Here is a 25,640-nt window from a genome sequence, read left to right as displayed (position 1 = left end):
TCTAATCCATAAAGCTATTCACTAAGTTAGGTAATCAATCATTAATTTTCAGAGATCCCTGTCTATGAACAAAAAGTAAGTGGGTGTTAAAGTACACACAAATGCAAAAATAAACTGTCATTTTAATGCAGTTGCAACATTTTTATGCTTTACCAAAAAAACGTTATTTTGACAATATCACCAGAAACACATTATCATTCATCAAAAATAAGAATTTTCTCACAAGTGACTCTAATTAATGACCCTCCTGGAACTTCAGAACAAAGCTGTTTTTATTCCATGCCACCCACAATGTTGTTTTCTCTCCCCATTATTGGTCTTTATCCCCAGAACATTAGGGCTCTTTGGTTCCAAAGCTAATACCAGCTTTTCTAGGCAGGGTTTCCTGTAATAGAAATGATTAAGTAGCATTAGCGATAGATCAAACAAGTCATTTTCAGAATAACTATGAAGTTGCTGAACAGATGAAAAATTACATTTCATCTACATCAAATAGGTTAAAAAGTATTCCATATGTGATAGACTTTCTACAATGATACTTTTACTGTATGATGATAGTGAAAGAAAAAGTTTTATGTATTAACAAGAGAGTTCATTTTACTTTCCCCCTCCCCATTAACTTTATTGGTACATTTTGGGTATAAAATACAGTTACATTAATCATTGGGATCCTATACCATTACATGAGTCTCTTAGTTCTTATTTTTTTCCCCTTCCCTTGCCCTCCCTTCACCCCCTCCATCCTTCCCTGTTTGCAAAGACCTTGTTTCCATTTTTTTCCTCTTCTCATATTTTTTCCTTTCCCTTTTTCCCCTTCCCCTACCCCTCCCAATTCCCCTGCTCTTTTAGACCTTTTCTTCCTGTTACACAATATCAGTTATACATTTTTTAAATTACAATATTAAGATCTAGGAGACATTACCACAGATTTTACAGAATTTAAAAGGATATAGAAAGCATATTACAAAAATCTGTTTTGAAATAAATTTGACAACTTCTAAGAAGTAACTTAGAAGACAAATTAATGAAACTAACTCTGGAGGAAATATAAAATTTGAATAGCACATATTAAAGAAAGTATATTCCTAGCTTGAAAACCTACCTTTATGACAACAGCAGGCTCATCAACATTTTAACTAATAAATTATATCAAACATTTAAAGCAGAAAAAAGAAGAAACACTTCTCCCCTCATTTTAGGAAATCAACATTGTGCTAATCCTAAAACTGGATAAAGATAATAGAAGAAAAAAGTATGAACATAGATAGAAATTTGTTTAACAAAACAAACTATTGGAAGTCAGATCTGGCAGGATGTAGAAAGTGGTTTTATTATAGGGATGGCAGTGTTGGTTCAGCATTGGAAGATCTACCCCCAAAAGTAATCATTTTAACAGAGGAAAGGAGAAAGCCATATGATCCTGTCACTAGTTGGAGAAAGAGTATTGGACTAAATTCTACAGCTGTTCATGGTAAAAGCTATCAGGAGACTAGAAGTAGAACAGAATCTTCTCAACAGATCAAAGATATGTACTCCATACCCCAACAAAAACTCCTTCTATGAATGGAGACGATACAATGCTTTCTCCCTAAAGTGGGGAACAAGGGCATATATGCCTACTCTTCATCTGTCCATTAGACTTTGAAACATAGGTCTAAACCAAAATAGTCTGGCAATAAAATGACACAACTAGGATAGGATTGGCATGGCAGAAGCAAAATCTTTATATGTAGATGAAATAATCATCTACAGAGAAAATACTAAGAAATCTCTAGGAGCCTCTAGAACTTGTACTTGAATTTAGCAGGATTAGAAAACACAAGGTATATATAAAAATTCAGGTCTGTGTATACTTGCTATAAAGGAAGAACTGGATATTGAAATTTAAAAGTTATGTAGGAGTACAAAGGACCCAGAAAAGCCAGAAACAAAAACAAAAACAGTGTTGGAAGACATTTAGCACCCAATTTTAAGACTTCTTCTAAAGCTACAGTAATCAAGGCAGTGTTGGTGTAAGGAAAGACATATAGATCATTTGAATAAAACAGAGAATCTAGAAATAGAACCACTCATATATGGTCCACTGAGTTTTGAAAGATTATTTAACATTAGCATTTTATAGAATATAAACTCGATTCATGAGCCGAGGAAGAGATAGTGTCTTCAGCAAATGGCACTAGAACACCTGGTTTCCGTATATAAAAAATTAACCTCAACCCTTTTTATCCATACATGAAAATAACTTGAAGGGATCTATGATCCTAAATAAGAAAACCTAAAAGTATGAAACTTTAAGAAGAAATTATAAGGGAAAATATTTATGAATTCAGGGTAGGCAAGAACTACCTAGGATACAAAAAACATGATGTATAAAAGAAAAAAAATTGATAAATGAGATTCCATCAAAATTTAGAACTTTAAATGACATCATTAACATGAAAAGTAGTCCTTAAACACACCATATTTACAATGCATATAACCTATGACCAGAATATATAAAGAATTCTTAGAGCTCATTAATAGACAACCCAATTAAAATGTAGACATAAGATGATAAATAGCCAGTATAGCACAAGGAATGGTGTGCAACTCTAGAATCAGAAAAATACTAATCAGTACAATAATAAGATTGAATTACACACTCATTAGGGAGATGAAGTCAAAGGTTTTAAAAGCCTTGTCATGACTTTTTCTTTTTGTTGGATTCTCCCCCTTTGCGTTTAATTTGTCACACCCAATGGATTCATTCTGCTGGGTTTCCTAGGGTTGTGATCCTCATTGTCTTTTCCTAGGGTATTGTCTAAAATTTTTTGGAGTGCTGGTTTGGTATTCATGAAGTTCCTGAGGTGCTCTTCATCATGAAAGTATCTTATTTCTCCATCAATTTTGAAAGATAGTTTTTCAGGGTACATCAATCTGGGTTGGAGGCTGTTTTCCTTTAGGGCTTGAAATACATCACTCCAAGCTCTTCTTGCCTTGAGGGTTTGCATTGAGAAGTCTGCTGTGATTCTGATGGGCTCTCCTTTGTATGTGATTTGTTTCTTTTCTCTCACTGCTTGTAGAATTGTATTCTTCTGTTGGATTTCTGGAATCCTAACTATTATATGCCTATGTGTAGATTTTTTTGATTAAGCCTAGCTGGAGTGCTATATGCCTCACTTATCTGTATGTCAAGTTCTTTTCCCCTCCTTGGGAAGTTTTCTGCCATCACTTCTGTGAACAGTTTTTTTTATGTCATCTGCACTCTCTCCTGTTTCTTCATTGACTCCAATCAGTCTTAGGTTATTCTTCTTTGCATCATCTAGCAGCTGCTGGATTGATTTCTCATGTTCCCTTACAATTTTAAAGCAAGTTTTCTTTTCCTCCTCACTAATTGCAATCTTATCTTCTATATCTGAAATTCTATCCTCACATTGGTTCATTCTGCTGTGCAGACTTTCAATGGAGTTTTTAATCTCTTGGAAATCTGTTTGTATCTGTTTTTATGGATTCCATTTGTTTCCTATGTTGGGATTCCATCATGTTCCTCAGATCCTCTCTTTTTTTATCTGTGTCCTCTCTAGATTTATTAATCATGTCTTGCACCATGAGCAAAATCTTTGCTGTTATCTGAGTAACTATTTCTGATTTCATTTTTCCCAGATCCTCTTTTGTTGCCAGTTCAGAGAGTCCAGGTGGTTGAGTATCAGATTGTTCCATCTCATTTCCCTTTGGGGTTGCTGTAGGTGATCCGGAAGTCTGTTTTTGAGGCTTGTGTATGTGTCTTCTTATTTCCACGGTGGGGGAGGGGTGCTTCTGGCACCCATGCAGCTTACCTTCTCTGGCCTAGGAGCTTGGCATGGCAGCAGGGCAGCTTCCTTCTGGGTGCTGGGACTGGCTCACCTTCTGTGCTCTAGAAGCCTGGGATGGAGGCAGGGAGCTTCCCTCTGGGTGCTGGGACTGGCTGAGCTTCACTGCCCTAGGAGCCTAGGATGGAGGCGGGGGAGCTTCCTTCTGGGTGCTGGGACTGGCTGAGCTTCACTTCATTTTACTTTCATTATCAGAAAACTTGTCAAACCTAAAATGTATAAAAAGTTGTCTAATCTAAAACACTTCATTCCATAAGAGCATGCCCTGATAAATTTAAGTGATATGTAATTCTCATGAGTCTTCTTTCAGTAGTATTTTGATTAGAAAGCCTCCATTATTTTGTGGAAGATACAGAAGTGCCCAACCACCAGGGTTTATACATGATAACTTATTTCATTCTTTTGTTTTTTAAATTACGGGGCTTTGATTCAAGGGATCCACCACGAAGCACATAGCTTCAGCCTTGATTCTGCCATAGGTCAGGGTATTGTGGGGAGCTGGATGCTGGATGTTAGATCCAGACAGCCTCCTGCACTGAGCTGTTGGTGCCATCTCTGAGGTGGGAGCATGAATCTGTAGTGTACACTTCTGTTCCTCCCTCCTTCCAGCTGGAGACGTAGAAACTGCACTTCCCATGTTCTCCTCATCATGTTCACGGTGTAAGTTAGGATGAATGAGATTTGGAAGATGAATCTGCTCCTGGCTAGGAAAAAAGATCTGTCCAGGTCTTCAGTATCCCTTCTGCATCCTAGGGGAATAGGGGTAGTAGAGACCACCTGCTCTGGATTCTGGCTTCCTCTGCTTGGATCATAGCTATAGGATGTGTCTTGATATCACAGAACTAGTGGAGGTCCTGGAGGTAATAGCTTCATTTTGCTGAGAGAGGATCATTTCAGAAATCTAGTATCCTCTTTTGGTTGGCATCTGATTTCCTTTATCAACTCCCATTTTCCTTAAAAGAGCATTTCATTTCTTCACTGATCCCTTACTGATATACACTGCCTGTTCTTTCAAGCAGTCAGGTCATTTCAGAGAGGACTTCACTAGCAGCAAGTTTGCTCTTTCCAAATTAAAAAAAAAAAAATTCTCATTTGTTTCTATCCACCTACATATCAAGTTATAGATAAGACAGATATGTTCACATTTATCACTATATCTTTACAAAACATACATAAACATATGAATCTATTCATAAATATACTATACAAATTATAAATTTTATCTACATTTATACCTCTTCTAATATGTTAGTAGAAGATTATGCAGGGAAAGCATTTCTTGATCTTTTTCAAAAAGAAAACAGTTAAGAACTTACAGAGTAAAAAGAGAAACATTGAAAATACTTAGTGAAAAAGAAATCCTAAGTTATTACTACAGTACTACTTTATCCAGTTTTAATTTTTATGTCTTCCTAAGATTTACAAACATTGCTATCCACGTTAACACATTTTCATTTCTGGAGCCGTCATGAACGGCAAAGACACAATATTCACCTTCACCAAAGTTGAAGCAAGCGACTTTCTATTGGTGCAAGGTCAGCCTGGAGCCCAGCCCCCAGCTCTCAGCAACATGTTCTGTCCCTGAATGGCTCCCCCCAGCACTCTGGGCCAGCCCTCAGTCTCTACAGTGCCACATCTAGCAGGTATCTGACGGCGGCATCACCATGGATGTCTCTGCCTTCCACAAACCTCCACCGAAATAAACAGTATGAAAGATTACTTTAAGAGTTACAACACTGTGGGCTGGATTTTATTACCTGAGGGTCCCTCTCAACCTCTGTCTGTTTCTCCCCTTCAGTGTATCCTTTGTGTCACTCCTCCTGTGCTTTTTTGTTCCTTCCTATGCACGGTAAGTAATATTTTTCCTTTTCCCCCTCTCATTTCATTTTAGTTCATTAATGACCCATTGTACAAAATTGAAATTGATATTTCTTATTGCACTTATTTAATCTCAAAAAGCTGAAGATTGAAAAGTTTTGTAATTTTCTCTAAAAACATTGATTTCTTTTCTGTACCTTAGATAACTCCTGATAAAGAAAAATCTCCCCACCATTTCTCAAGGCTGCTGCCTGCAAGTGAAATGTGACCCTCATAGTATAACCTTACTCATTTAGAATCATCCTAACTTTGAAAGACATTTTTTAAAAAGTAGATCTTTTATCCAGGATATGAAAATTATGTTCAGTGTTGGCAGCAGAATTTCTTGACTTTTTTCCTTTGTGTATTTTTGGCAGTGCATATTTTAAAGGAGAAAATGCTAGACTATTAAAGTGTAAATTTACAAATTGTAAATTTAAAATAAAATAAAATAATAAATGTAAATAAAAGTTGATATGCTATAAGGATAACTGGCACACTTACATAAATATAAAATGTAAAAAATTTAGGGCTACATTTGTGTTATTTCAATGGATGTTTTTCCTCATGTAAGGAAAGATGTGCTCATGAATAATTTGTATCCACATTATATTACCATGGCTTTGTTTGCAACCCAGCCAGTTTAATAAAAACTAGACAATAGAAAACAAAACCAGAAAATGTTTTGTAGGAAGAACAGTGGCTGTTCTAAAAAGTCTTGCCTTATCTCTTTTCGGGTCCATCTATGGCTTCAGCTCACCTTTTACTACTCTATAATTACTTTGATCCATTGAGTTTTATGAAATTAAACATTTTTAAACAGGCATGTCATATTCCTTTTAGTTTCATTTCAGCTTATACTAGTAGAATTCGGTCTCCTCTTTTATTGTGTAGCACTTGCTATGGAACATACTCAGATTCAACCCAGGAAAGTTCGTTGTCAGCCATCATTGCTGCAATTGAATTTCATCAGTGAAAGAGCCCAGACTAGGTGTCTGGATACACTGGTCAAGTTTCCATTCTGAATGACCTTGAGCGAGCAGTCAGTTCTCAGGTTCTGTATTTCCTTACCTGGAAAACAAAGACCTTGGCTTCAAGTACACAGACCTTGGCTTCTATTATTCCAGGATATACTTTGCAAATATTAGATATAATCTATTAACTGCAGCCACACACTCCATGAAGAGAAAAGTAGCTTTTGTAACAAGTACAAGTATCACCCAAGTAAGTCAACATTTACAGAAGAAACAAACCACTGTATTTGATGCCACAAGAGATAATAAGTCCCTAGCCTTGGGGAAGGTGAATCAAGTTAAGATTTCAGAGTATTAAGTGAATAAAGCAATGATCCAAAAAACACAAATTCATAAGCACAGATTATAAGAGGCAAAATGGCATCAAAAATATGAAAGTCAGAGGGAGCTAAAAGACTGTGTTCCCAGGGAGTGATTAGAAGTAAAGCTTTTGTACCAGGAAAGAGAGGTGAGGGCTGTGGGCTGAGGAGGAAGGTGTGAAGGCAAGGGGTACCAGCAGATATTCAAAGTGCAAGAGCAACAGTCAGAGTCAGCTGTGCACAGTTTCCTCCCTGCCAAAAGGTCCCCTTTCCTGCACCTCAGGCAACTGGAACCCACGCTCCTCAGGTCCACTTGCACCAAGATCACCTTGGCCAGAGGGATGCCCTCTCTGCACTGTCCCACCTCTCCTCAGATTCCCAGGATCACTCCAATCCCATGCTTCTACCCTGTGATCTGCCTGTCTGGGTAATCAGACTTTGTGATCTAATGCCTCCCAAATGCTTCTCCAGAGCTCATCCAACAGTGGCAAATGGACTACCTACTGCTCTGTCCCAAGTACTCTTTACTCAGTTCACATGTGACTTCTTGGAATATCATTCTCATGAAGATGAGATGCCCAAATGCCTGCTCACTCCTACAAGCCAAAGGAGAAACAGCTAGAGACATCAGATTGGAATGAAAGGGATGAGACATTTGTCCACTCTTTCCAAAATTTACTGAAACTTTACTAAGTGCAAGGCCTTCAACTAATCCTAAGAATGTCATAAACTCAGGCAACCCTTCATATAGCTTGCAAACTACCAGTATATGATTGTTAAGTAATCAATTCTTGTTTAAAATTACTACATTAGGAAAGTTCAGCTATTATAAAATAGGGACTCAATCTGGTCCCTAAGAAGACTTAGAGAGTAAATATGAAAAAAAAATTGCTGGGAAGAGCAATACATTCAAATGAGAACTATTTTCAACGAAACTTGAGGTATTTGTAAGGAATAAAATTGTTGAGTGATTTTGTGCCAGACTCTTCAAGTATACAGTCCATTCACATAGCACAAGAGCATTCTCATTCTCTAAATCCAGACACTGTACATGATACAGACCATGCAGCAGGGCAGGTAAGTACCAAAGCTGGAATTTTCCCCAAGCCTGCCAGCCCCAAATGCCCTGCTCCTAGCACAGTAGGCAAAGGGTTTCCTTTTATTCTGAAAGAATCTACCTCTGTGCCCTCTCCTTTTAGCACACACTCCACTCTGAGTAACCCCAATTCTTCTTCTTTTTGATAGCTTTAAAAATATTTAAAGGCACAATTACATTTGCCAACCTGGCCTTCAATCTTGCACCACACTGTAAGAATATATATGTTTGTATATCCTAATCATGAGAACAGTGACCTTGTGCCCTCCTTCTGCCTTATGTATTCCCCTTGGAAGGATCTAATGTCATAGCACACGGCAACATGACCTGACTCCAGTTGGAAACTATGTACTTATCTAAGCCCCTTTCCCTTCTACAATCCAAAGTCTCTTTCATTCTCTTCCAACTTACATTTTATCTCCTTCATTTCCCTTATTGTTATGCCCTAGTGCATTCTGACATTGGTTATTGATGAGCATTTGTCACCACCTTCTCTGCCGGTTCCTTATAGCTTTTTGTCTCAATCTTTTATCTTTATTACCTGACATTTTTAATTCTCTCACTTGCCTCAACAAGGTTCCCAATTGCCATTTCTTCCTCATTAGCTTCTTCAAGGTTCTGCCACTTTCTTGAGTTAAACTCCTACAAAGTAGGCTGAACTTTCTGCCAGAACTAATACATTTATTTCAGTCAGGTTCTAATCATAACCTACAAGTAAAATGTGGAATAAACTTTGAGATGGAAAATATCAGGTGAGTTTGTACTGGAGAAAACACTTGTTTTAAAGCTAGGCACTCATAAATGAAAAGTCAGGCCCCTTTCTACATTTTGCTTTAGAAAACAAAAATATGTTTTGTATACATTATTTTCCCATGCTCATGAGATCTAAGGATCATTGGTTTGAAACAATAAAGCACATAAAATGAAAATCTTCGAGGAATTTATGAAAACTTGTCATACGCCTCTAGGACAAATAGGTGTATGATTTCTAACACTGATTTTGTAATCACTTTCAGCGTGTAAAGTCAGGGGCTTATTCTGTCCCATTGCACATTAAATCCCATTAACGTTAATGGTAAAACATAATGAACCTCATACTATGGGAGGGGGAAATAAAGACTCTCAAAATGAGAGAAGCCTTCGTTTCTGTTGCCTCTAAATGAGCAAAATCTACTGGATGATTGATTATACCAGAAGCCCCTATATGTTACATTCAGTATTGCCAATAGCACTTTTCATAGCAAAGTCACTATTAATTGGTGCTGAGTACACACCCTAACCATTATGGGGAGCCAATGCTGCTTTTGTTAGTTCTCTCTCACATATAACACACACAGTCTTTCCACTTCCGAGAAGATGGAGTGCTGGTTTTAGGAAATTCACAGGATACAAGTGCCTATCCTATTGTGACTATAGTTTTCAACAAAAGACCTGACGCAGAAAACGCATGGGCTCTTCACAAACAACTGAATCCATTCCTTCTAAATTGACACTTTGATTTCTTTTTCACTACTCTGTATTTTCTCTCATTCGTGTGGTATAATAAGTAGGCCTGAGACTCCCATTCTTAGCAGAACAGGATGAATACTGGATGAACCATTAGTCCCTATTTTAGAGTTCCTGACTTGTCATATGAAGAGTTGCTTTGCTTTCAGAAGTATCAAGGAGAGGGTGCTTCAAATCTTCCTACTCCACTCACTTTCCCCACAAAAGAGAACTAATCAAAGCAGCTGTGGCTCCCTGTAACTGTAGGATGTATACTCAGCATTGATTAATAGTGATTTTGATATGAAAAAAATGCTGTCGGTGATAGAATCTCTGACTTTTGCATCACTACTCATGCTCTATGATCAAATGTATACCAATAAATTAGATAAATTAGATATAATGGACAAATTTGTAGAAAGACACAAACTACCAAAATTGACTCAAGAAAAATTAGGGATTGGAATAGGCTAATAAGAAAATGGACTGTATTTAAGATTTTAAAACTATCCACTAAGAGAAGCCCAGTCCCAAATAGCTTCATTGGTAAATTCTACCAAACATTTAAAATTCATAAACTTCTCCATAACATTAAAGAGGAGGAAACACTTCAAAATTCATCTTATGAGGTCAATAATAACCAATTACCAAGACCAGACAAAACAAAACAAGAAACCACAGACTAATATCTCTTATGAACATAGATGTGAAAATCTTTACCAAAATCCTAGCAAACCAAATTCAACATTAAAAAAAATTATACATGAAGACTACGTAAGACTTATCCCAGGAATTCAAGTAGATTTAATTTCCAAAAATTAATGTAATACATTATATTTATAGAATAAAAAGCAAAATTCACATGATCACTTTTATTGATTAAGAAAAAACATTTGAAAAAAATCCAACACACTTTTATGATAAAACTTTGATGAAAAGAAGATAGGGAACTTAACCTGATAAAGGGCATCTATTTAAAGCAATCCCTATCAAAGTTATAAAAGGCCTATTTTTTGTAGAAATCGGCAAGTATGACAAAAAATCATAGTTTCTCTGGTGTGAAATGGTAAATGAGGATCAAAATGTATACTAGATAATGTGCAAAGGAAGAAAAGGTCCAAAGGGGAAGGGGAAGGGGAAGTGGGAGGGGCAGGGGAAAGGAAAAAAATATGAGAAAAGGAAAAAACGGAAACAAAGTCTTTTAAATAAGGATGGGTGGAGAGGTTGAAGGAAGGGCAGGGGAATGGGGGAAAAAATAAGAACCAAGATACATCATGTAAAGGTACAAATTCCCAATATTGTATACCTAAATTGTACCAATAAACTTAATGAATAAAAAAGGCATACTGAAAAGTAAGGGACCCAGAACAACCAAAGCAATTTTGAAGAACAAAGTTGGAAGATGCACATTTCCTGATTTCAAAACTTACTACACAGCTCAGAAAGCTGGCCAGAATACTACAGATATAAAAATAGAAAGAGAGACCAATGGAATAGAACTCAGGGTCCCAAAATAAAACCTTACATTTATAGTCCATGTTTTTTTTCCCCTTTAAGTGCCCAAACAATGCAATGGAGAAAGAGTAGTGCTTTAAGAAATGGAACAACTAAATAGCTACATTAAAATAATAATAATAATACTCATTATATTATATACCTGAAATGTACCAATAAAATTAATTTTTAAAAATAATAAAAATAATGAAGTTGGACACTTAATGTCTTAGTCCCTTGAAACTGCTGTAACAAAATAAGTGCCTGGGATACCCCTGGTGCTCTTTTATGAGAGCACTCATGCCAGCCACAAGGGATCTGCCTCCAGAACCAAATCACATCCAAGGGCTTCACTTTCTCCTACCATGACCTTAGGGGTTAGGATTTCAACATAGCATTAATTTTAATAGATGATAAACAGTCAATTGCATTCATCATCATTACATGAAGTAAAGAAATAATTATAGAGACTAAAACTATAAAATTCTTAAAGAAAATGGAGATATAAATCTTTATGGCCTTGGAATAGGCAGTAGATTTTTTACAAATATGATACCTGCACCTCAAATGACTAAAGAAAAAAGTAGATATATTGGACTTCATCAAAATGAAAAAATTTATACTTCAAAAAAATTCTCAAGACAATAAAAAAACAATCCACAGAATGGGTGAAAATACTTACAAATCACACCTCTAATAAGGAACTTTTGTTCTGGGTGTGTATGGACGACTGATGTGTAAGCTACAAACTGAAGAAGGAAGACCCATCCTGAATGCGGATGGCACAAACCAACAGGCTTGTAGCCTGGAAGGAACAAAAAGGGAAAGAAGAAAAAAGTCTTCCATTTTTCTTCAGAGGAGATCCGGGTTTTTCCATTACCTTTCAGCATTTGTCTCCAGTTCCTTCAGGCTTGTAGCACAGACCCTTCAGCTTTCCAAGGCTATCTTTCACACCAGACTCTGAGGTGAGCCTCAGGCACTCTCACAGTTTCACACACTGTCAGGGCACATTGCTTGGCCTTTCAGGCCTTCTTCTGAAATCTGAGTAGAGTCTCCCTGACACTCACAGTTCTGCATGTCTGTAAAACCACTACCATGTGGATGATGCCAAGATCTGCCACAAGCTCAAGCAGTATCCATAACCCTCTGAATCATGGTTGCAGAAGCCTTTGAATGCATGGATGACTGAGCACTGTAAACCAAATCCTGGAGAACCAATTACCTAGGCATGACTTCTTGAGCAAGGTGTCCCAGGGCTTTCTTCTGGAAGAATGTCTTAAGGTCTTGCAACCTTGATTCTGCAAATGATGAAGTCTTGCTGATTTAAGCCGTTTTTCCTATTCTACTAATCCAAAGTACTTGGCTTTATTTTAATACTAATCTTTTCAGCAACCAAGCTTCCCTCTGCTCCATCTTTGGGGGCATTTTCTTTCTGACAAAACAGAACTTTCAAAATCTGCCTTTTGCTTCTGATTTGCACTATAAACCTGGCTAAAAGGTCCCAACAGTATCCATGCCACAGCCCCATTGTTGGGCTGCTTTGAAATGTCCTCTTCCAGATTAATTATTCCAGTCCCCTTAATCTAAGGCTTTCACAACAACAAGAGCATGACCTGGTGTTATCTCCCTCCCAACCTACTCTCTTCATTCTCTCCTTCCTGTCCATCATGCCATGAGCAGATCTCCTCACCCATGCCATACATACATACCACATTTGGATTTCTTGACTTACCTAGTAGTTCTTGCATTCCTATGTATATTCCCAGGAAAAATAAATATCGCTGTAAAATATGTAGAAGTTAGAATGTGTAACTTCCCAACTGATAAATTTGGGTATACACACAATTGTTTTCTTCTTGCAATTATCTCCAAAAGTAAAGTCAAAAGACAATTGCTCAATAGCAATAAAAGCAAAATCAGAAGACCTTTTCCAAACTGCAAGAATATTTGCAATTTTCTGCCAGATAAAGATAAACTTTCTAAACTATAAACATCAGGGCTGGGGATTTAGCTGAGTGGCACCGCCCTGGCCTGGCAAGTGCAAGGTCCTGAGTTCAATTCCTGGTACCAAAACCAAATTTTTAAAAAGACACTTAAACTATAAACACCATATAAATCAATGAAAAGACCAACTTTCAGTGGGAAGACAAACTATAACAACAAAAAGCTAAAAGAAAAGGAGAACAAACCACACAAAAACCTGCTCAATCTCATCCATTTTGGACAGTGGATAAAAGTAATTTAAAGTGATATATATATAAAATCTCTTTTATACATATTTTAAATATGTATGTACATGTGTGTGTACGTGTATAAAATTTGGCTAGCAAAGCCCAGAAATTGAAAAGACTCAAGTGGCAAAGATATGAGTAAAAAAGGTGAAATTCTTGGGCATTGCTGGTGAAAGTGAGAACTAGAATAACTTCTACAGAAGGCACTTTAGCAAAAGTTATCAAATCAAATGCATTTTGATGTGGCAATTCAATTTCAGAAAATTTATCCAATAAGCAACTCACACACATGCCAAAGATCTACATATGAGGCTTTTCATTACAGCATTGCTGTAAGAGGATTTGCTACAAGTGGATTTTTAATGTGAAGTTATTTTTAATACATAGAAACATAAAAATTGTACATATTTATGGGCCTCCATATGATATTTTGGTACATATTAACATTGTCTAATGCTTAAATCAGGATAAGCATATCTATTTCTTCAAATATTCATCATTTCTTTATGGGAAAACATTCAAACTCCCTTCTTCCAGCATTTTAAAATTATAGTACATTATCATCTGTAGTCATCCCACTGTGCAATAACACAGCAGAATTTGTTACTTACCATGCATATATCAAACTCTCCTCTTCCCTTCCTCTTCCATACTCTCCCCAGCCTCTGGTAACAAGGGCACTACTCTCAACTTATATGAGATCAGCTTTCTTATAGTCTATGTATGAGTCAGTTCATATGATACTTAACCTCTCCATGTTCCAATTATTTCACTTAATGTAACAATCTCCAGTTCCATCTATGTTGTCACAAATGGCAAGATTTCAATCTTTTGTAGCCAAATAGTGTTCCATGGTGTGCATGTATCACATTTTCATTATCCAGTCATCAGTTGATGAACATTTTGGTTGTTTCCACTTCGTGGCTATTGTGACTAGTGCTGACATGATCATGGAAATACATGTCTCTTTGACATACTAATTTTATTCATATATATATATATATATATATGAATATATATATATGTAGGACTGCTGGGTCATATAATGGATCTATTTCTAAATTTTTGAGAAACCTTCATATTGTTTTCCATAATGGCTGTGCTAATTTACATTTTCACTAACAGTGTGCAAAGATTCCTTTTGTCTACATCCTTCCCAGCGCTTGTTGTGATTTGCTTTTTTAATAATAGTCATTCCTACTGGAATAAGGTGTTTTTTATTTACATTGTGCATTTTGGTTTTGTTTATACTTCCCTGATAACCACCAATTTTAAAGTGGGTTATTTGGCTTTTTTCTATTGAGTTATTGAGGTACCTTTTATATTCTGGGTATCAATCCTTTATGACACGTATATTTTGCAAATATTTTCTCTCATTTTGTAGATTGTCTTTCCACTCAGTCAATTATTTCCTCTGCTATGCAGATTTTTAGTTTAATGTAATCCCACCTAATTTTTGTTTTGTTTTGTTTTCTATACTTTCTTGTCCAAAACAAAATATTTGTCTATTCCAACATCTCAAAGGATTTCTGCTACGTTATCTTGTGCTAGTTTTGTAGTTTCAGGTTTCAACTTCAACTCTTTAATTTATTTTGGGTTGATTTTTATAACTAGTGAGACAAGTCTAGTTTCATTCTTCTGCACTTGAATACTCAATTCTCTCAGCAGCCCTCTTAATGACCTCTGAGTATGTCTATGTTCTGTTTTAAAACACATTCTACTTAAATAATCAGAGTGAGTTGTGTTGTATCTAAACACATTGATGAATACAGGAAGTTTATCATTTAATAAAAAATAAAAGATATCCCAATAAACAATCTCCAAAACAATTAAATTGCTACATTACTTATGTAATACACAATATGGAATTAGGAAAGAGTATTGGGAAGATTTTTTTTCTTAAATCTAAGGGAAAAGGAAAGAAGACACCTGCAAAACAAATTACAATAGGAAGCTGTTTTCTCACTCCAAAAAATGTCATTATTGATAGCTGTACCCTTATACTAATGATAAATCCTACATCCTTTACATATGCTATCATTTTTAAACCATACAACATTCCAAAGTAAGGACTAATTTTATGTATAATGAAACAAAAGTAAAGCTTTACTTTAAGGTAACTACTAGCTTTGAACCTAGCCAGTCAAATTGTTCTCTTAATTAGCACATTGCACAACCTCTCTTAGTTTAAAAAGAAACCCTAAAACATGAAGTCATTTATTTAAAGTTGTTTGACAGTCTAGTGATAGTAACTGTGTCCAGGAATGGAAATTGTATTCCTTCAAACTAAAGGATTATCTACGGACTAACAATGATATACACAGCTGCTATGAAAGACAAAACATATGTCTTGGATGCATCTTTAGTTTCCTACCATCACCATTAATGTCCTTGCAATATACCCGAAGAGTTACGAGGGGAACATTACTACTAACAACTCTACTGTACTGAAGGACTCCACATTTCCGGTAGGGCATTTACTCTCTACCTTCTCATCAAAGTTCAGATGATTCTTTTTGCCTATTTAAACTAGTACTGCTTTTTTCATTTATAAATTCCTTTTTTAAAAACTATATAAGCTTTAGAGGCGGAAAGGCTCAAGCTGAGGATGATAAAAGCAAAAAGTAGCCAATATATAAGAAAAAAATAATTCATCAAGAGTTTGCTACTCATGCCTGTGTGTTTTCCAGTGGAGTGCAGTACCATCTTTAAAACGCATGTCCTAGGAACCTATAATAGGTACTGTTATAGTTTGTATTTAGATGTCCCCCTAAAGTCTCATGCAAATAAGGTGGGGCTTTCTTTTTCAGAGGTAATTGAATCTGAAATGTGTGATTCTTGGGTTAAGGCTGTGCGATTACTAAACCACTACACATGAATTGGTTTGGCACCACCCTAATCCTAGTAGTCTGAATAAGATAAAAGGGGCAAAAAGATGTTGTTAAACTCTCCTGTTACCTTTGCTGCTTTGTGCACACCATATTGTCTTCCCTCTGCAATGCCTATTTGCCATCCCTGCCTTGGAGATTATGAACTGAAACCTCTATGAACGGTAAGCCACATAAACCCCTTCCTCTCTAACTTTGGGTGTTGGGTATTTTTTTCTCAACAATGAGAGAAAAGCAATGAACACAGGCACTTTCCAACGTGATATGAAAAACACAGGAATAGCTAGCTAATACACTGCCTATGCCTTTATAAAATTTGCAATCTAGAGGAAAAGAAAGAACATGTTCAAAACTAAATATAATTCAAGTGGGAAATAAACACCACAAAAATGTATAAATACATCATTTTGACTAAAAATAAAAACAGATATAATGTTCCAGAAAAGTACAAATCAGACACACAAAATTGTACAATGAGACCATTCCAGATGGAAGGAGCAAGACAAGAAAAAACAAAGAAGAACGAAAACCTTCAAGAATGTGGATAAAACAGGAAAGGGTGGTTTCACCATGAAAGATAGAAAGGATTCAATGCAAATACAGTTTGATTTGTGAAAGCATTCAATGTCTGACTCTGGAGTCAGAATTTAATTCTAGGAGCCATGCTCATCTCGACAAAGTGCAGATGCACTGGGTTCTGACTGTGTTTTGACCATAGCTGGTGCTCACTCAGCAATGTCACCTGCATCATTATTTATTATGACATATCTTTATACATTAGTAGAATTAGTGAAGTGGGCAAAGGAAATGGTCTTTCAGTAAATGGATACATTTAAATTTCAGTCCTTATATCTTACATTTATTCAGTCTGACATTTAGAGTTTTAAGGATTATGTGACATGCATAGTGTCTCTCAAAATATTCACTTGATAGGTAACAAAGTTAAATGAGTCCATGTGCTCAAAATAAAAAACTAAATAAAAAAGTGTCCTGAATGCATACTTGCATAAACATAAATTTCGGGGGTTTTTTCATTTCTGTGCCCAGCATGAAGCTATTAGAACAGAGTTGTTTTATACATCATTAAATAATAATATTTATCCTGCAGAGTTAAACCATATTAATTGCATTTCTCATTTTTTTCTTTTGAAAGCAAAATGAAACAATGCAAAAAATGATAATAATTTTAAAGCTGTTGACTGTTGTATCCAAAATTCAGTTTTTCTTCTTGAGTCATATTAACAGTTCACATCCACTAAGCAATAAAGTTTTAGATACTTGTTAGAATAATCCAATGCCTCTTACTTAGGTTGCTTTTGAGGATCCCTAGTTGCCTATGATTTGGAAGATGTTTTTAATTACCATTTAAATTGTGTGAAAAATTAATTTTGAAACTTAGTTTTTCTTTTCTGATATGTATCTCCTGATGCCTTTTCTTGAAAGAATTATTTTCCAGGTGAGAAGTTAAACTCAGGAAAAATGCTAATTATTTCTCACTTAGGAAAATAGAGAACATACATTATATGTGCTTTTTCTATTAAAAGTTTCTTGGATAAATACTAAGCTCAAAAATTTGTCACATAATATACAATTTATATGCAGATTTTTCTTACTAAGTTATTCAGTATAATTGAAAGATTGCCTATAGATATGAGATAGAGAATTACAAATCTTCTATACCTCTTGTTCTGAATAAACTGGGGTCTAAAAGTAGGATTCAAGTCAAGCTTCAAACGTACCTATGGAAGAAGTTAACTGTGCCTTTGTAATTAGCTGGGCAGAGCTTGAGCACACTTAAAACACAGACGTGACAGCTCCCATCCTCCTCCTCTATAAATGAGTGGAACTGTACTAAGAACACACAATTCATGAGCCCAGAGGCTGAGAGTTAGACAGTTTGCTGCAAAGTGCTGGTTGTGTTTGTCCCCTTGAATCTGAAGACACTTTCGCCTGGGAATCCGCTGAATTAAACTTTCTTCTGATTTAGCCACCAAGTATATAAAATATCTCCTATAATCTTGTTCTCATCTGTGAATGGTATTGACATGAAAGGTAATTAGTTCTAGCTAGAATGCTGTATCATTGGATAAAGCAGTTATACGGTATGTTTCTATATATGTTAGCTCAAACGGTACCAATCGGGAACCTATAGGTCGGTATAGTAAATGCGAAATGCAAGAGGCTCACAGCACATGCACTCATTTTATCAAAAATGGCTCCTAGGAAGTCTAACAATGTTTCCCAAGCACCCTGGCATGGCCTAACTAAAATTACCACAGTCCAGGGTCTGGACCCCAGATTTATGAGTTTCAAAATTCTCATTTACTGACAGCAATTATCACTACATCATTACTTTAAAAAAAAATACTTGGCTGAAGAAGATACAATTTAGTAATTTACTCCATGATCTAAATGGAAATAGGTAAAGAAAAGGAAGAAGCTGCTATTGATAATAATGAGCAGAGCAATGCAAATTTGGCAGGACAAATCAAATTTGATTGTAAAATGAAAACACTTTACAAGCCTGGTAAAGAAGTTGCCATTGTTTGTGTATGCAATGTCACTCTCATTAGTAAAGGTTATCTTGCAGCTCCAGTCTGTAGTTTCTTATTAACAAAATGGAAAGTGAATATACATACTAAATTAAACATTTCACCTCTTCAGGGCCATATCTGACAACTGTGTTTATCCATGCATTCACTCAATTCAACAGTCATTTATTAAGCCTCTGCTGTATGGAAGGCAGCTTCATTTTGGGTAACATACAAAAAGTCAATACTTTCAGAAGCAGTTTAAATTTTTTATTGAATCATAAAAATGTAGATTACAAAGAAGATATACAATACTGCTGCTATCTCTGGCTGAGCTGGTGTGCTCTTCACTCAGAACTTGTCTCTGCTGTGTTTTACACTCCATCTCCATGCCCCAGTTTCAGGGACACAGGCAGGGTTGGGGGCTCACCCGCCCAGAAGCTTCTGCAGCTGCAGCGTCTCTACCCCAGAAAGAGACCCCTTCTTCTCCTGCTACCAAACCCTGGCGTTTGCAGCTACTGTAGGAAGAATGTTTGTTCTCAGGATTATATTAGGGCTCTGAATCAAATTAGAACAGCCAAGGCACCATTATCTTTTTTAAAAAATGGTGAAATGAGCATTTTTATATAATTTATAAAAATTGCCATATAGCTGTGTCTGTCTCTTTAGCTCTATATATTTGTTTGCTACCAATTGTTCAAGAGCCAATTTACAGGCCACTTCTTGCACAAGAGTCTTCATTTTCCTCTGCCAAAATCAAGTCATTTTGCAATATTGCTCATCCTGAGAAGGGCTGGATTAGCTTTCTTTTCATAAAAGATAGAGTAAAATGATATAGGCTGTCTTAATGTTCTCAACTTAAAGTTAAAATACAATCTATCCAAGCTTAAGCATAGTTTCTAGAAGAATTAAAAATAAAAGTATAATAGAGATTATGAAACTAAAATTGATACTACCAGAATTCATAAAAGAAGTATACAACAAAATCATAGACATAAAGTTAAGCATATCTGTTATAAAAGTAAATATAAGTGGCTTAAATTCTCCTGTATATTTTTGTATTTCTTAAATTAATTCTCAGATTAATTTATAAAACAAATGCCAACTATATAGCCTATAAAACAAAGCAATACTCAAAGATATTGAGAAGAAAAAGTTAACTGCAAACTCAGTCCTCCTCCCCAGGCACACCAAGGTAGTTTTTTGCCTCAGCCAGAACTCCCTATCATACTGATTGTTATGGTTTGTGTCTAGATGTCCCCTCAAAGCCTCATGTGGTCCTAGGCTATTTTTGAGGTGGTTGAATCTAGAGTGTGTGATTGATTCATGGTGAGGCTAGGCCCAAGGACACTAGGATTAAGGGTGTGAGTACTACCTGCCCTAAGTAGTCTGAATAAAATAAAAGAGGCAGAGAAATGCTGTTAAGATCTCTTGTTGCTTATGGTGCTTCTGCCCCTACGAACTGTTGCCCCTCTGCCACCCTGGCTTGGAGCCAGCCAATTATGGACTGTAACCTCTACAAACTGTAAGCTAAATAAACCTTTTCCCCTTTAACTCTGGGTGACGGGTATTTTGTCTCAGCAATGAGAGAAAAATAACCAACACACTAGTAGAATTTGCTAGCCAAAAAGACAACATTAAAGGCTCTTCCTGTGGCTTTTATGTACTTATTTCTGAAGAATCCCTCTGGCAGGATATACCTGGTCTGAAGAGACTGTTGAGTTTTTAATCTATGTAATTTCTAAGACTCCCAAAAAGCAATCTAAATGTTCATCAACAAAATAAACAAACATAACAAATAAAACAAAATGTAACAGTCACACAGTGGACTACTACTCAGCACCACAAAGGAATAAACTCTTGATACCTGCTACAATACAGGGGAACCTTAAAAACATTTTGTTAAGTGAAAGAGGCCAGACACAAAAGATTACATATTATGTGACACTATTTACATGAGATTTCTGTAAAAGGCAAATTGTGGTCTTAGAAACCAGATTATAGCTACCTGCAGATGCAAACGGGATCAAGATTGTTGGCAAACTGGAAGAGAGTTTTTTAGGTTGATGCAAGAGCTGTGAAACATTCTGATGATCCTTGCACAACCTCACACACCCACTAAAAATCCTGAACTGTACATAAAATCACATAATTTTACTGTATGCAATTTACATCCCTCAAACTACTCAAATTAATAATAATAATGCTTACCTGGTTGGAAGCTGCTTTTTGGTTTTTGTTTTGTTTTTTGTTTGTATTTGTTTGCAATACATAATAATTACTTTCATCTTGGGGAATTGCCAGGTATACTTATTGCATCTTAACCATTTCACTTCCCCTCCCTCTCCATACTCTTCTTCCATCACCACATCCTCTTCCCACCTCCACAAAGTGTACTTCCCTGTTTCCTATCATCTCTCCTTTATTTTTCCCTTTAAATTATTCATATTTTACTTTTCCCACATAGCAGAAGCTGTGTAATATTTAATCTTCTGTGTCAGACTTATTTCACTTAGCATCTGATACCCTACTGCTAAGTGAAGCTGTTTGGAATGGTAAATGCAAGACCAAATCAGGACTTTAGAGGCACTTATCTGCTAACCTCCTAAGCCTGGTCCCATACAAGATGAAAGAAGAGAACAGCATTAACTATAAATAAATTTAGGAAAGTTCAAGGAAACATCTGTTCTTTATGTGGGGAAAATGCTTCAGTACTTTTTTAGAAATATCAAAAATAATCTTTTCAACTTTTTGCGTGTCCCCATGTCACTATTGTTCTAAAAATCCTTCTTAATTTTACTACTAATGCTGTATTGCATTTAAGGAAATAAATCTCTTGTTGATGATTCTGTTATTAATCACTGATATCAAACACTAGAAGGGTCATGACACTATATAGCCATTTAAAAATAAATAAATAAAACCTTACCCTTCTATCCAAGGTCATCCTAAAGAGATAAAAGCCTTAGCAGTTCACAAAAACCAGTCTGTCAATATAAGTTGAGAAATCAGCATTTTTTCTTCTTTTATATAAAATATATTTTATATGTAAAAATATATAAAACGTTAAAATAATTGTTCCAAAGTATTGCTCCTGGAGTTATAGTAATACTTGACATTTGTATAACACATTCCAGTTTCAAGATATTTTCATATGTAATCTTTATTGGTACAGAACAAAAGCAAAGCATTTTATCTCCAATTCTGTGAAGGAATTGAAGCATAAAGATTCTTACATATCTTTCCCAGATCAGAGATACCAGGAAATGGAGCCAAAGCATGCACCTGCTGCTTCCCCTTCTCAAATGCCTGCTTCTCCTCACTACGGTCTCATGTTATCCAGTGAAGTCACATGGTTTTCCACATTGTGCTGTGTGGTCTGACTCACTTAATGAATTGCATTTTGAACCTTTATCATTATTTTTATCATTTTAATTAATAGACAAGTATTGCCTACAATTAAGATTAATGCTATAAGCTAGAAGCCACAATGTTGAAAAACTTAAAACATATCTCTATTATTTGATATTTGAAAGTAAGTAGATGAAGAATCTAATAGGACTATATCTCATCTGAAAAAAATTCAGCAAAGAGAAATTCCATGTCATCTCTCTTATGCTTAGCCCATTGCAAAAGAATTCAAAAACTGAAAGACAAGTGCCAGGCCTTTAGATGTTAATATTTATAATGTAAAATGATTAATCCTCCTAATAACATAAACCCATGGTAAATTTCTGAGATTTTTATGTATTGGATGAATGTATGCATAATGAATTAAATATAATCAGAGATGGACAGCCTCCTTTTAGCATACCATTAGCATATTTATCTGAATCTCTGAATCGAGAGAAGATGGAATAACTTAAACAGTGACATTATTTTTGAATCACTTCAAACAAAAAATTCTAACTCCAAAGCTCTGATCATGTAGAAACCTACTAAAAGGCTGAATTGTAATCAGCCTACAATGAATTATGTTGCAAAGCCATGGTTCCAGTGCATAACAGAATCCAAGTTTCCATTAATCCATTCCTTTCTGAAAGTGCAAACACTCCATATGTTTAATAGCCCCCAAAAAGAATGTTCTCACATTTTAAGATTGCCCATTAGTGAGTATTTTATTTAAAAACATACACACAAAGAAAACAGTGACTTTCAAAGCCGTTTTTGAAAACTGAACCTATGTGCTAAAACAAGAATAGTAACCTGTTAGAAAGTAACAGTTCAATTGTGTATTTTAGCAAAAACTCAACAACATATGCTGTGTTTATAGTGACTTTTGAACTCATTTAATGTGCTATTTCTGTCACAAGACTGGGTTTGGAGGCATGATATAAGAAAAAGAGCTTCAGAGAAGCAGAATTAGATGTGTGAGGGGATCTCTATCTACTATAATAAGAATTCCAAATCAAGAAGATTCTATTGGAAATGAACACCTTTCTGTAAACATTAATCTAGGAATAGGAATAAGGGACCTGGGGCCAAAACACTGTCTCATATCCTCAGAGCTGTGCTGTCCAAACCATAATGACTAGCCACATTTAGCTCTCTAAATTTTTTAATTAAAATTAAATAACATAAAAAATGCAATTCCTCAGTCAATTAGCCCTGTTTCAGGTGCTTAAAAGTCACATGCAGTTAGTGCCGATAGCACTGAAAAGCACAGAAAAACTTCCATGGCCCTGCTACTCTACATAAAATAGAAGCAAACCACCACAGCCTTGAAGACCCACTACCCCATTTGAACTTGCACCAGAATGGCCAGCCTAGAAATACTCTCTAACAGGTCCTGCCTAAACACTGTTGGTAATTGATGTGGCTTGTCTGTTTTGTTTACTCTGGACATCAGAGTCTTCTCTGCACAAGTTAGGTGTTATAATGTAATTCCAAATATTAATCACTACAATACACGAAGGAGTCTTTTTACCTCAAGTCTTGGCTACTATTCTCATTGCTGAGACAAAATATCCAACTCCTAAAGTTAAAGAAGAAAAGGTTTATTGTAGCTCACAGTCTGTAGAGGTTTTGTTACAGCAAAGTGTGACAGTTCAGTATTACAGCCAAGTGTTACAGCCAAGTGTAACGGCTATCTGGAGGTCTCTGGCAGTGAAGAAGTCCAGTGGCACTCAGAGAGATGGAGGGATTCTTTTTCATGCCAACGGACTCAGAAGAGTTCGTACTCTGAAGTCTGAGCCCTGAATAGCAATGTGAGAAGCCTTATATAGAGATCTTCAGAGTGGTGGGTTGACTCACTTACAGGGCAAGCACACTCATTGAAACGAATGGTTGGAGTTAATAGAACATTCTTGAAATCTTAGGTTTAGCCATTGTGGGGCACAAACAGTTACACTGCTCTTGCTCAAACAGAACATTTTGATACATTGGCCAGGAACATTGTGTAGTACAAATAGCTACACTTCTTGAGCAGAACATCCTATGGCAAAAACATGGGGGAGAGGGATCTTGGCAACAGACAAAGTCCTGCCCTGTTGTGCATTATTTCTTCATCAGCTTCAGTTCATAGTTGGCTGTCTCCAAGAGAGGGTGTCATGGCAGAGGAGAAACAGTTTCTGGTGGGCAGAAGGCAAGAAAGCAGAGAAGTAATGAAGCAGCAACAAGGGACCAGTGACTCTCTTTCAGTCCCTTATCTTCTATATAGACTCCTCGTCCTTAGAGTGGGTAGCACTCACACCCAGGATGGGGCAGCCTTAATCCTAGCATCACACTGTGAATCAATCCCAGCATCACATCCTTGACCCCAGCTTCACACATCCTAGATCCAGCCACCTCCAAAAAGCCCCACCTATGACTACATGAAACTTCTAGATACAGGCCATAACACTTCAGGTGGTCATTTAAAAAAAATAGAAGTTGGAAATGACTGAACTTTCATGATGAAAGGAGGATTATACTGAAGTTTCTACACTATGCATTAATGAAGGGTGTTGGTAACAGGTTATAATTCTCCTTTGGAGGAAATCCTGAAACTCAGCCAAATGTGGTTAAAATAACCATCCCTGTTTGGGTTTGCTCTGGATTTCTCCTCTGGAGGTTTCCATGTATTTCTGTGTGACTCAATAGAAACAAAGATGTTCATGTACTTGAAACAAAATCATTACTACTATTTGCAGAATTCTTCAGATTTAGCCAACAATTGCACCAAGTTAACTTTAAATACCTCATATAGTAAAACCTTGGATTGTGAGTAACTTGTTCTACTAGTGTTCTGCAAGATGAGCAAATATTTTTAATAAATTTTATCCTGATAAACAAGCAATGTCTTGCAATACACTTAGTACATGCCACCAACTGTCACATGATCACACCAATGCCCCACCCCCATGGGTTAATGGGTGATCATCTCCCAACAGCAAGAGGTTATGGAGGAGATCTCATCTGCTGAGGAGGAGGACCAAAAAGCAGAGCAACCCCTCACTTGAAATGAGATTAGGGAGATGTATAAAATGTGGAAAACTGCAAAATGTTGTAGAAAAGCAACACCGAATAAGGCTATTGCAGTGTGAGCAATGAATCTGTTCAACAACAATGCAGTGGCACATTTCCTCACAATCCTCAAAGGGAGGCAAAACCAAGTGTCATTGGATAGGTTCCTTGTTAAAACTGCACAAAAAGAAAGACGCCATTGAGCCAATAGACAGCAGTGATTCCACTAGTGATAGTGATAGTCATCCAATACAATAACCTTTCTTTCATCTCCCTCCCACCAGCCATGGAGGTTTTCAAAGGAAAGCACAGGTTAATTTATTTATTTTTCATTATATTTGGTATTTTCTTTATTATTTTGTTTTTATTGCAGTATTATCATCATTTTATATGAATATTTTTCAATTCTAGAACAAATCATCTGAGTTTTCAT

General features: G+C 36.1%; 1 protein-coding gene across 4 annotated transcripts in view; it reads right to left on the bottom strand.

Annotated features, from left to right (window-relative positions):
- The window catches only part of LOC110346362 (uncharacterized), a 316,545-nt gene that overhangs the window by 102,614 nt on the left and 188,291 nt on the right, over positions 1-25,640 (bottom strand). The window contains exon 6 of one of the 4 annotated variants that reach the window (XM_087201375.1): positions 6,149-24,333. The exons of the other annotated variants lie outside the window; for them this stretch is intronic. Within the exon in view, the coding sequence (XP_087057501.1) occupies positions 24,277-24,333 (57 nt within the window). The 3' untranslated portion in view covers positions 6,149-24,276. Of the gene's footprint in view, positions 1-6,148; positions 24,334-25,640 lie in introns of those variants that run through there. 4 annotated transcript variants of the gene reach the window in all.

The sequence above is a fragment of the Heterocephalus glaber genome, unplaced genomic scaffold, assembly GCF_053883595.1.
Source record: "Heterocephalus glaber isolate CG9 unplaced genomic scaffold, H.glaber_assembly_v1.0 deba00000347, whole genome shotgun sequence".
NCBI lineage: Eukaryota > Metazoa > Chordata > Mammalia > Rodentia > Bathyergidae > Heterocephalus > Heterocephalus glaber.
Note: the sequence above shows the minus strand (reverse complement) of the source record. Positions and strands in the feature narration are given on the sequence as shown.